At 31.6% G+C, this 13,019-nt stretch overlaps 2 protein-coding genes across 2 annotated transcripts in view; one reads left to right on the forward strand and one right to left on the reverse strand.

The window, feature by feature from the left end:
- Positions 1-3,459, forward strand: part of LOC138309542 (tyrosine-protein kinase hopscotch-like) — a 35,365-nt gene extending 31,906 nt beyond the window's left edge. The window contains 2 exon segments of the mRNA XM_069250771.1: positions 561-857; positions 1,871-3,459. Of these exon segments, the coding sequence (XP_069106872.1) occupies positions 561-857; positions 1,871-1,910 (337 nt within the window). The 3' untranslated portion in view covers positions 1,911-3,459.
- Positions 3,460-10,438: 6,979 nt separating this feature from the next.
- On the reverse strand, positions 10,439-13,006 carry LOC138308774 (forkhead box protein E4-like). Its single transcript, XM_069249790.1, has 2 exons — positions 12,958-13,006; positions 10,439-11,566 (listed from the first exon to the last, which is right to left on the reverse strand). The coding sequence occupies exons 1-2, from the start codon at positions 13,004-13,006 to the stop codon at positions 10,803-10,805; spliced, it is 813 nt and encodes a 270-aa protein (XP_069105891.1). The 3' UTR covers positions 10,439-10,802.
- Positions 13,007-13,019: the final 13 nt, after the last annotated feature.

The raw sequence follows: 13,019 nt of genomic DNA on the forward strand, positions 1-13,019 counted from the left end.
GGCTTGTGACATGCTGGGATGAAGGGCTATTGAGTTTGTTCAGACAAATGACCTCGACCATCATTTAAGTTCACAACTGCCAAATACAGTGTATAGAATTTCTAGTATACAATCCTTGTATTGTTAATTTAAAAAAGTCTATTTGATTCCTTTTGTATTGATGCAAAGTTGTTTTGCCTTCTTTGACTGTGCTGTATTGTGTCAATAGTCAGATGACCGTTAATTAGGCCCATAGGCCACTAATTTTACTTAGCAATCATGAGTTAATATTGTGAAGTATGAAAGAACAATATATTTTCCATGTCTTGTTCACTACTCTCCTTTTGCATATTACAGAGTTATCTGCCCTTGTGGTTAGGTATTGATTGTAACATTATGTGTTTATGAGTGTAAAGTAATTAATTAATTTGCTCACAAAATGATGATGTCACAATGGTTGTCTACCCACAAGGGAGATAACTCTGTAGTATACATGCAAACACAGAATACTGCAGGGTCCCTCCATAAATGATTGAATATCAATCAAAATTTAAAATCTGGTATATATTTCATTTATTTAGGTGTGCCCCAGAAGTTCTCCTAAAGCAGCGCCTGTCACATGAGAGTGACGTGTGGAGTTACGGAATTGTCGCCTGGGAAATCTTCACCCTCGGAGAAATTCCAAACATTTGTGAGGTCGGAGGCAAAGACATACAGAACCTGATAACCATTGGCCTGGCTCACATGGAGAAAGGGTTCCGACTGAAGAAGGAGAAGACAAAGAATTGTCCAGACGACGTGTATCAGCTAATGATGGATTGTTGGGCGTGGGAGGCCAAAGATCGACCTCAGTTCACAAGTCTACATGAAAAGTGTTTGTAAGTCTCTACAGAATCGTGTTGTGTTGTCCATACAATAAAATGGATGTGGGGTTGGGTTGGGCTGGGTTATACATAACCTTACCTTTACATTGTACATAGAAACATCTTAAAGAAGGTGCTAGCTTATTGTTAGAGTTATTTCCCTTTGAATTAATTAAGATATTTTTTAACCCTAAGTTATACACAAAAAACATTTTGAAGAAGAACTGTTAGAGTTATTTCCCCAAAAATCAGTTGGACGTTTGTATCCATTTGATCAGTTCTAAAATGATCTTGAAATTCTCTTTTACCGAAATTACTGGATAACAGTTTATTGTGTCTAAAAAATACACGATATGACTCTGCATTAATATGAAAGTTGTACATTGTATTTCAAAAACTGAATATTGCATTTGTTCATATTTCTCCTTTACATGTAAATAGATTTTGCAACTCTAATATTTTGGAAATTCAAATATAGATCATAGTTCCAAAGATGTCTTTGATGATTTTATCAGCATACTACCTATAGCAGTTTAAGCATGCTCAATGCATGTACCATGTAACCATGGTAATGTACCAGAGTTACTTACCTTCACTGTCAATCAGCACCGACATAATGAAGGGAAGTAACTCTGATACATCTACTGTAAACAACTTATTTTCTTGACGAATTAGTTTTATGATTTTTTTTTTTTATCATTAGTGAAATCTGCGAAAGAACTAAGTATGATTTAGGATGTACTAAATATGTCAAATCAAACAATTTAAATACTAAATAACAGTTTTGAAAATTTGACGAATTTTGAGGGCCAAAAAGAGCGCAGACCATATATAGTCCTTTAAAAACATGCTAAAATAAGTTGGTTTAGTGTAACTGCCATATTGTAAATGAATATTAAATGTTCTCTGAAACAAGTTTAACTTACACCCCTGATTTGGACTAGACCAATCTATTATGAAATTACAGGGGCGAATGGGTTAACTTGTATGGTGATATATTTTGTATTTCTGTGATTTTTTTCTTACAGAGCTTTACTGGATAAATATGGGAGAGCACTTCAACAGTAGACACAGAAAATAGGACATTAACTCGTTCACCTGACGACACATTTACACTATCCTGATTCAAAGGCTGGAACAGTTCATTATAAAATTTCAGGGATGACTGGGTTAATGTGTTATATAACCGACATTTTCAAAACGTGGCAAACGCTGGATCATGTGGATTGAGATTCGAGTTGTTGACAGTGATAACGGATTAAGAGATTGGATCATGTTGATTGAGATTCGAGTTGTTGACAGTGATAACGGATTAAGAGATTGGATCATGTGGATTGAGATTCGAGTTGTTGACAGTGATAACGGATTAAGAGATTGGATCTTGTGGATTGAAATTCGAGTTGTTGACAGAGATAACGGATTAAGAGATTGGATCTTGTGGATTGAGATTCGAGTTGTTGACAGAGATAACGGATTAAGAAATTAGATCATGTGGATTGAGATACGAGTTGTTGATAAAGTGATAACGGATTAAGAGATTGAAATTCTCAGCAGGCGGACACCAAAGTTATTAATCTGTTAATATTGAGCTGCAGATGTGAAAAGTACCTGCGGAATCGATCATTCCATTCTGGGGCCTCGAATAGATTATATTACTCGTTTCACACATTTTTTGCTAGTCAGGTGTTGAACACGCAGATAATTTAGTATGGCTTACTAACAATAGTGCTGTGACTCTACAGAAACGGAGTCTCATTTTATAGTAAAAACCCATACATAATTGTAGATGGTTGTTATTCAATTCAATTCTTTTATTACCATGAGCCTTTCTGCTCATCGGTTTGAAACAAACATATATACAAACACAATACACAAAATCCACACTTACATCCATTCAAAAACACCCGCTCTCTCTCGACATACTTACATACGCACTGACACACAAACAACTCTCGTAAGTATAAATAAGACTAGTGTAGAGGGATAAAGCTAAATTTAACTTATAAAAATTTTTTTTTTTCTTTTTTTATTACTTAATTTAATATGTTTTGCTAAATTTGATAACTCTGTGCTGTTCTCTGTTTCTAAAAGTCGAATTAATTTGTACATACTCAGTCTAATGAAAAATATTTCTTAATAAAATGCTTTCTTAAAGCTAAATAACATTCACATTTTATAATAAAATGAAATTCATCTTCAATGTCCTCACTGTTATTGACAGGCAGTCATTTCAGATGAAAAGTGGTGATTGATTGAAAAAAAACAACTTCTCAGCAGGTCAAAACCAAGTTGTCAACCAAACCAGTGTAACAGTCTTCATTGTCATCTCCTAAGAATTTAACACCAATTAACATGTTCTGATTATTAACACATATACAGGACTTTGTATATCCATACGATATCTACCTGGATACAAATACTTATATCATGTATGACACAGGTAGATGTGAAGAAACAATTCATGTTGCTGATATGTAGTTTTTGTAGTGCTACATTTGTATGAACAGTACAGTTTTACACGGTCAGGATCAGGCTACAAACGAACGACAGATGTAATATATGCTTGCAAAGGTTTTATTTAAGTTTATTCAATAAAAATAAATTATTTTATTTGAAATTGATATAATATTTATTATGCTTCACATTTTTTCACAGTATTGTATCATCTGATGATGTTAAGAGTATTAGTAATACTGGTACCCATGTAACAGGAATCACTGTGTGTAAAGTCACATACTTTATGGAACAAAGCCATATAAGGAATAGATATCATTGTCACATCATATACATACTTAATGGAACAAAGCCATATAAGGAATAGATATCATTGTCACATCATACACATTCTTTATGGAACAAAGCCATAAAAGTAATAGATATCATTGTCACATCATATACATACTTAATGGAACAAAGCCATATAAGTAATAGATATCATTGTCACATCATACACATTCTTTATGGAACAAAGCCATAAAAGTAATAGATATCATTGTCACATCATATACATACTTAATGGAACAAAGCCATATAAGGAATATATATCATTGTCACATCATATACATACTTAATGGAACAAAGCCATATAAGGAATAGGTATCATTGTCACATCATACACATTCTTTATGGAACAAAGCCATATAAGTAATAGATATCATTGTCACATCATATACATACTTAATGGAACAAAGCCATATAAGGAATATATATCATTGTCACATCATATACATACTTAATGGAACAAAGCCATATAAGGAATAGGTATCATTGTCACATCATACACATTCTTTATGGAACAAAGCCATATAAGTAATAGATATCATTGTCACATCAGTTGTATCAATGTACACCCAACACATTGCCCATGGACCATTTTATACGATTTTAAAAGGAAAAGGTATCGCTATTTCCAACGTTAGTAATCTGTTTCTTCCAACGTTAGTAATCTGTTTCTTGGCCGCTAAAGCGCAGGTGTGGTATTTTTTTTTTTTTTTTTTTTTTTTTTGTGCGTGTCGGGGAGCTTTCCACCTTTCGCAATATATACGTATACTTAGTAGAATGTGATTTAACCGATTTTTTATCTAGACCTCTTAAACGTGTAAACATGGTCTATGGGTTCTTTGGTTGGTCCATATTGAAATGAATTGTATCTTTTTCAATTATCCTTGTGGTTACGCTAGGAATTGAGGACGGCGGTACAAGATGTCCGACTCTATGGCATATTTACAGCAAATTTTGCCGTTAAAATTCTCCCAAAATAGTTTTTGTTGGTATGCAATAAAAAAATTCATAAATTCAAAAGTTTTCAAGGTAAAAACTCTTTAATTCCACATCAAAGGATTGGAGAGACCTATAGGCATTGTAATTATGGGCATAAAAACAGTATACGAAATCATGTACATATCAGATGCAGGTACACACATCTCATTCGTATAATAAAAATGTACCTAATTAGTATAATAGTATATATGCATTGGTCAGTGTGACCGAGTGGACAGCGGCAAACTATTGTTTTAAAGGTGAACTGGACAAATGTAATTAATGCCACAGCTAGGGATCTGATAATTATTTACAGTTTATAGATTTATGCACATTAATTATGATGTAATCGTGGACCCACAAGAGTACCCAAACACCATTTTAGACGTTTTAGGGGTCTATATCCTATTCTACATTGTACTCTGTGTGTTTAATGTAGAATAGGATTTTTACTGATTTTTTTTTTTATTTACGTCCCTAAAACATCTAAAAATAGTCTATGGGCATTCTGGTGGGGCCATAATTATAGAAACTGTAACTAATTCTCAGATCCCTGTGCTTAATACGTTACGGTTGGATTCTATTACGCATGGAGATGCCATCATATAAATACCAAACCGTTGCAATCTCAAACTCCAAACCGTACACTTTTTCGCAATATCATCGATCAAAACCGTTGCGCAAAGACTGACACAACGATGTAATCAATGGGTCAATCACTCTTTATTCTTCATCAAATATATGAACCTAATAATTTGTTTCTCAGTCAAATCTTGTGAATATCTTGAATAATAAGCAAGATATAGATGAAAACTTGAAGTTTTTGCTAGGAACTCGCGTCAAGCTATGTAAGTGTCACAATTGTATGATAAATAGGAGTACTTTGCGTGAAATCACGATCTTAATACAAGGTAGGATATCTAATTAACACTTGAGCTAAATATCGGTCTGCAACACCATGCGCAATGTATTTAAACTCTTCAAGTTGGAACCTACCTGCTCGGTACTCGTATATCGAAGCGATACCGGAAACGGATCAAAACATCGTTGCCGTACTAGTTGCACTACAGTGATAACGGGTACACGCATTACTCGAGCACATGGCCTAAACGTAGGGTTGAATTACAGGTAGGCAAAGCAATGGTAACACTTCGGAGAAATATACAGCAATCTTCGGAAAGGTGTTTGATTTCCGTAGATTGCCAGAAATTTCTCCGAGATTTCCCCAATCCTGCGACTTGCTGGAACTTGGTAGTAAATAAAACAAAATGTAATCGTTCTCCCTGCGTATGTCACCTTTGTTTTAAATACACTCACTAACACATGTAACAAAAACACATATACATAGAGATTGGAAACTCCTTCTCTGTGTTTGATAACGGCGATTTTTAATCAGTATATATATATATATTCATATTTTTTTTATTGAAAAAATAAACATTTATTAAAAAAAGGAAGTGCATTGTCAGTTATTGATTTATACATTGTAAGTAAAAATATTGGGTTGTTCTTTCAAAACTCATATACACAGATGATTGGATTCTTTGTTGTTAATTGTGGCATGGTAAAACGTATGATACGTTTACATAATTCACGTGCATTCTTCCTACCAGCTGTAGACCTACATGTATGTCGATGATACACGTGTCTTCGGTATATATAAGTTTACCTTGTTTTGACACTGAATTATCAACTTTGAACGAGAGATAACCAAAGGAAAAATGCGAAAAAAGTGGATAAATTAAACCAAACCATTCAGAATACACTTTTTATTTATAATTCTAACAGTTTTTTGATGTCCTGTATTATCACTGACATTTCTTGCCTTCAGCTTCCTTGGAGAATTAACCATAAACAGAATTCTAAACAGATTTCTTTCTTTGTTATTTGTGACTCACCAATGACGAATTTCATTTGGTATCAAACAACTTAATTTTCATAAAGCATAGGGAGGCTGTTATAGTCTAAATCTATCGGATAGATAAGATACATATTTTACTGTCTCTACAACAACTGCTTGTATGATAGATTTTACTCGGTTGTTCTACATCATTGGTTTGCCATTTTTATGTACATCGTTATTTTTTAATAATAATATAAAACAATTGTTGTGATAAAATGACAATGTAAGGTTATCACCTGTGTTCTAAAGGAAATAAATCTCACAAAAAGTTAGCTAATAATTTCATTGAAATGAAAACAGTTTTTCTGTATTGTGTATGTCTACTGTTTTGTGTTGTCGTACTCAGGGGATAAAAACCAGAGTATCTGTTGTGTATTTGGGTTGATCAATTAAGGATACAGGCCCGCTGATTGGTGACGACACCTCCGTCAGACATTATCGTCGCCGACTCACGCGCCAACATATTTATATTGATTTTAAATTGTGGTAGAAAAACATTTTCAAACTTTTAAATGGACTTCGCAATTAAGATCTCCCTCCAGATTAAGGAAATAGAAGGCATTTAAGCTGAGACGTAGTTTCTGGATGAAACCGCTTGTATCTATAGAATCCTACACAGGAGTAACATTGTTTTCCATTATCGGTTCGTCAGTTACTTTTGTATTAACTAGTTACACATTATCTACTTTTGTTTTTTAACCAGTTACATATTATCTACATTTGTATTAACTAGTTACACATTATCTACATTTGTATTAACTAGTTACACATTATCTACATTTGTATTAACTAGTTACACATTATCTACATTTGTGTTAACTAGTTACACATTATCTACTTTTGTATATTTACTAGTTACACATTATCTACTTTTGTATTAACTAGTTACACATTATCTACTTTTGTATTAACTAGTTACACATTATCTACTTTTGTATTAACTTGTTACACATTATCTACTTTTGTTTTTTAACCAGTTACATATTATCTACATTTGTTTTAACTAGTTACACATTATCTACATTTGTATTAACTAGTTACACATTATCTACATTTGTATTAACTAGTTACACATTATCTACTTTTGCTTATTAACTAGTTACACATTATCTACTTTTGTTTATTGACTAGTTACACATTATCTACTTTTGTTTATTAACTAGTTACACATTATCTACTTTTGTATTAACTAGTTACACATTATCTACTTTTGTATTAACTAGTTACATGTTATCTACATTTGTATTAACTAGTTACACATTATCTACTTTTGTATTAACTAGTTACACATTATCTACATTTGTTTATTAACTAGTTACACATTATCTACATTTGTATTAACTAGTTACACATTATCTACTTTTGTATTAACTAGTTACACATTATCTACTTTTGTATTAAGTAGTTACACATTATCTACTTTTGTATTAACTAGTTACACATTATCTACTTTTGAATTAACTAGTTACACATTATCTACTTTTGTTTATTTACTAGTTACACATTATCTACTTTTGTTTATTAGTTACACATTATCTACTTTTGTTTATTTACTAGTTACACATTATATACTTTCGTTTATTTACTAGTTACACATTATCTACTTTTGTTTATTTACTAGTTACACATTATCTACTTTTGTTTATTTACTAGTTACACATTATCTACTTTTGTATTAACTTCTTACACATTTTCTACTTTTGTTTATTAACCAGTTTACACATTATCTACATTTGTATTAACTAGTTACACATTATCTACATTTGTATTAACTAGTTACACATTATCTACTTTTGTATTAACTAGTTACACATTATCTACATTTGTTTATTGACTAGTTACACATTATCTACTTTTGTATTAACTAGTTACACATTATCTACATTTGTATTAACTAGTTACACATTATCTACTTTTGTATTAAGTAGTTACACATTATCTACTTTTGTATTAACTAGTTACACATTATCTACTTTTGAATTAACTAGTTACACATTATCTACTTTTGTTTATTTACTAGTTACACATTATCTACTTTTGTTTATTAGTTACACATTATCTACTTTTGAATTAACTAGTTACACATTATCTACTTTTGTTTATTTACTAGTTACACATTATCTACTTTTGTTTATTTACTAGTTACACATTATCTACTTTTGTTTATTTACTAGTTACACATTATCTACTTTTGTATTAACTTCTTACACATTTTCTACTTTTGTTTATTAACCAGTTACACATTATCTGCATTTGTATTAACTAGTTACACATTATCTACATTTGCATTAACTAGTTACACATTATCTACTTTTGTATTAACTAGTTACACATTATCTACATTTGTATTAATTAGTTACACATTATCTACTTTTGTTTATTAACCAGTTACACATTATCTACATTTGTATTAACCAGTTACACATTATCTACATTTGTATTAACTAGTTACACATTATCTATTTTTGTTTATTTACTAGTTACACATTATCTACTTTTGTTTACTTACTAGTTACACATTATCTACATTTGTTTATTAGTTACACATTATCTACTTTTGTTTGTTTATTAGTTACACATTATCTACTTTTGTTTATTTACTAGTTACACATTATCTGCTTTTGTATTAACTAGTTACACATTATCTACATTTGTTTATTAGTTACACATTATCTACTTTTGTTTATTAGTTACACATTATCTACATTTGTTTATTAGTTACACATTGTCTACATTTGTTTATTAGTTACACATTATCTACATTTGTTAATAGTTACACATTATCACCTTTTGTTTATTTACTAGTTACACATTATCTACTTTTGTATTAACTAGTTACACATTATCTACATTTGTTTATTAGTTACACATTATCTACGTTTGTATTAAGTAGTTACACATTATCTACTTTTGTATTAAGTAGTTACACATTATCTACTTTTGTATTAACTAGCTACACATTATCTACTTGTTTATTTACTAGCTACACATTATCTACTTTTGTTTATTTACTAGTTACTCATTATCTACATTTGTTTATTAGTTTCACATTATCTACTTTTGTTTAATTAGTTACACATTATCTACATTTGTTTATTAGTTACACATTATCTACTTTTGTATTAAGTAGTTACACATTATCTACTTTTGTATTAACTAGTTACACATTATCTACTTTTGTTTATTTACTAGTTACACATTATCTACTTTTGTTTATTTACTAGTTACACATTATCTACTTTTGTTTATTTACTTGTTACACATTATCTACATTTGTTTATTAGTTACACATTATCTACATTTGTTTATTAGTTACACATTATCTACATTTGTTTATTAGTTACACATTATCTACTTTTGTATTAACTAGTTACACATTATCTACTTTTGTATTAACTAGTTACACATTATCTACATTTGTTTATTAACTAGTTACACATTATCTACATTTGTTTATTAGTTACACATTATCTACATTTGTTTATTTACTAGTTACACATTATCTACATTTGTTTATTAGTTACACATTATCTACATTTGTTTATTAGTTACACATTATCTACTTTTTTATAAATATTTTATAAACAACATGCAACCAAACAGATGTCTTAAGCAGAAATAAAGTCTTCCTTTTAGATTTGACAGGGTGATGCTGTTTCTACTATACCCGTGATATCCCACTGGCCCTGTATAGAGTCAAGGTCAAAAAGATGATGTTTTGTTTATCTTTGACTTAGCCAATGACACATGCTTTTCGAACATTTGTTTGCTTAACATATTCGTTTGGCTACTCAAAAACATAAGTATAAGATTTATTCTGGACCGTGGACCTCAGGATCATGACACAGACTTGTCCAAAATTGTCTTGATTTTAGACTAAACCAATTAAAGATGACATTCCAAAAAGTTATCACCATTTATAATTAGCTGAGCTAACTTAAGTTTAAGATACTCTCAAGATTCTGAGGCCAATCAGTGCATGCTATAACGCAATCATCAAACAACATTAGTTGTGATTTCATTTTATTGCAATCAGACGGGAAACAACTCGGATTGTCTCACAACAAATTATCTTTTCAAAACATGCGTGGATTTATAACGTTTTTAAAATGATACATTCTACACTATAAATGTATTTCCATAAAAATAAATCAGTCTTACTTGTTTTTAACAATTTTTTAAAATCTAGCTGATGATGAGTTAAACGTCATACATCTCTAAAAATAAATATTCTATCAACACATAACTTTAATAATTGGTGATCTTTTCACTTCAAATGGTATTAATACGTCATGGTATTAAAATTCTACCTTTCTAAACTGTTTTTGTATCCCGTCCAGATTAACGTTCACATTGACATTCACAGAAGGGATAATGTTTCCTCTCGTTTCGGGCGTACACGTTCTACTTCCGGTAAATGTTGGACGTATGACGTCATTAGGCCACATAAAGTTGTTGGTATTATGATTGTTTCCATATCGTTCTTCTTTGGAGCGGAATGGTTCTGTCCCAAATACTGATGCCAAGTACCCTGTACTAACGCATGTTTTACTCATCGGCACATACCCTGAGTATAGTGTAGGCTGTGACGTCATCACTGAGTCCCCGGATGAATGACATGGTTTACACAGCATCCTTAATTCGTCATCACATTTGCGAACGCGCCTTCTTGCCTGTCGCCGCCGGAAGTCACCCCTACCGAAATCATCTATGTTTGCTGGATGAATCGCCCAATAACTTCCTTTCCCACTTTCACTCCGTCCGGATTTGATAAAACATTCGTTGAGAGAGAGATTGTGACGAATGCTATTCCTCCAACTCTTATCCTCCATCTTATAATGTGGATAATTCTTTGAGATCCAATCATAGATTTCCGATAACAACATTTGTTTAGAGGGTTCACTTTGTATCGCCATTGAAATCAAAGCAATATAAGACAAGTTTGGTTTCTTTGCTAAAGCAGTTCCATCTGTATGTTCGTTTGAATCTTCACATGTCTGAAATTTAGCAAATTTGTGATGTAGGTTTGATTCCGACTCTGCATCGAGTTTTCTTTTCTGTGCTGAGTAGGACCGTCATTCATGATTCACGTCCGAAACAAACTCACCTTCCCCCGTCCAACAAGAGTTGTGTGGTGAAACAGTCATACCAAGTATATCATATATTCCAGTCCTTTGTTTATTGCAAAGTGAATACACAAAAACTCCGGAACTGTTATATACAAACGAAATCAGGACGATTTAATATAAAACTTTCTGTAGACGCAATGTATTAATAAGGATAACAGTACTATTATAATATATCAATGTATATTAAAATGACTTTAAACATTTCATTCAGACAAAAGTGTCAGCTATCCAAACTGCCAAACATAATACGACGGATGTGTTACCAACACTCATACCGCACTCAATGAAACTGTTTAACGTCGCCATGATACATGTATATGTATGTGAATAGAAAGGTCACTCGGTACTTCTCGGCCGTTTTCGGAACAGATCAGTGAAACTAAGTTCTGCCGTTCTATCGTCTTTTTATGTACAGTATCATTAGGGTTATCAGAAAACATTAAATAGTCGTATTTTTAAAGTCAATATAGCTACAATTTTCATTAAAATTGTTTTAATCAAAGTAATATATAGACTTTGGCAATCACTGCCTTTGTACATCTTGAAAATATTTACGACATGTAATACACAACACAACAGTTCTTTGGAGACAATGTGCTACATAGTGTCGGTTAGAGTTGTAAAGACCAATATATTCAGATAATTGGGATTTGTGTCATCTCCGAATATCAGGTTTCTCATGAACATAAGTCGATTCACATAATAATCCTTTCTATGTATCCAGCAGTATAATGTCTCCGATACACTAATATTGCTCATTTTAGATTGAGTATATGCAGATGCTTTCCCTGACCGAGAAAATCAGTAAAACTAGAATAACAAAAACGCTTCCTTCAATGCAAAGTTTGATAATTGTGTACATGTCACGTGACGAAGTTCCATCATGACACTGAGATCGATCGGGTTCCTCGTCTCTCCTGATAACGTGAATGGCAGGATTGGTGAAAAGAAAGTGTCTAAATATGCATAAGGCTATTGATATGACAAACATTCCATCCGTATTTTCTTTATGAAAACATTTTTAATAATTACAAGACTGTTTGTATTTTTACCGCTATAATTATAAAAAAGAGAGTTGGATATATTATATTATAATAATTGTACATATTTCAAAACAATACATTTTAATAAACTGAGGAACGTAACAGTCATTATCAATTGTTTAAAGCATATCGTCCTACGACGAGCACAGGAACCCATTTTTTATGTTTCTTATAACAGATCAAACATGTAGTATATGAAGCTCAGCCATCCATACCGATACTCTAATTATCATATGGATGTGAGGACGGAATGTGTATTTACATATCATAATATTTCATACCGTGACAGTTATCCTCTGTAGACCCAAGGTTAACATCTGATTGGGTCATTCTACTTTCAATT

The sequence above is a fragment of the Argopecten irradians genome, chromosome 15 (genome assembly GCF_041381155.1).
Source record: "Argopecten irradians isolate NY chromosome 15, Ai_NY, whole genome shotgun sequence".
Taxonomy (NCBI): domain Eukaryota; kingdom Metazoa; phylum Mollusca; class Bivalvia; order Pectinida; family Pectinidae; genus Argopecten; species Argopecten irradians.

Coding starts and splice junctions, on each gene's coding strand:
- LOC138308774 (XM_069249790.1), bottom strand. CDS start 13,006: ATGACCCAATCAGATGTTAACCTTGGGTCTACAGAGGATAACTGTCAC. Junction 11,567..12,957: donor TACAGAGGATAACTGTCACG/GTATGAAATATT, acceptor GGTCCTACTCAG/CACAGAAAAGAAAACTCGAT.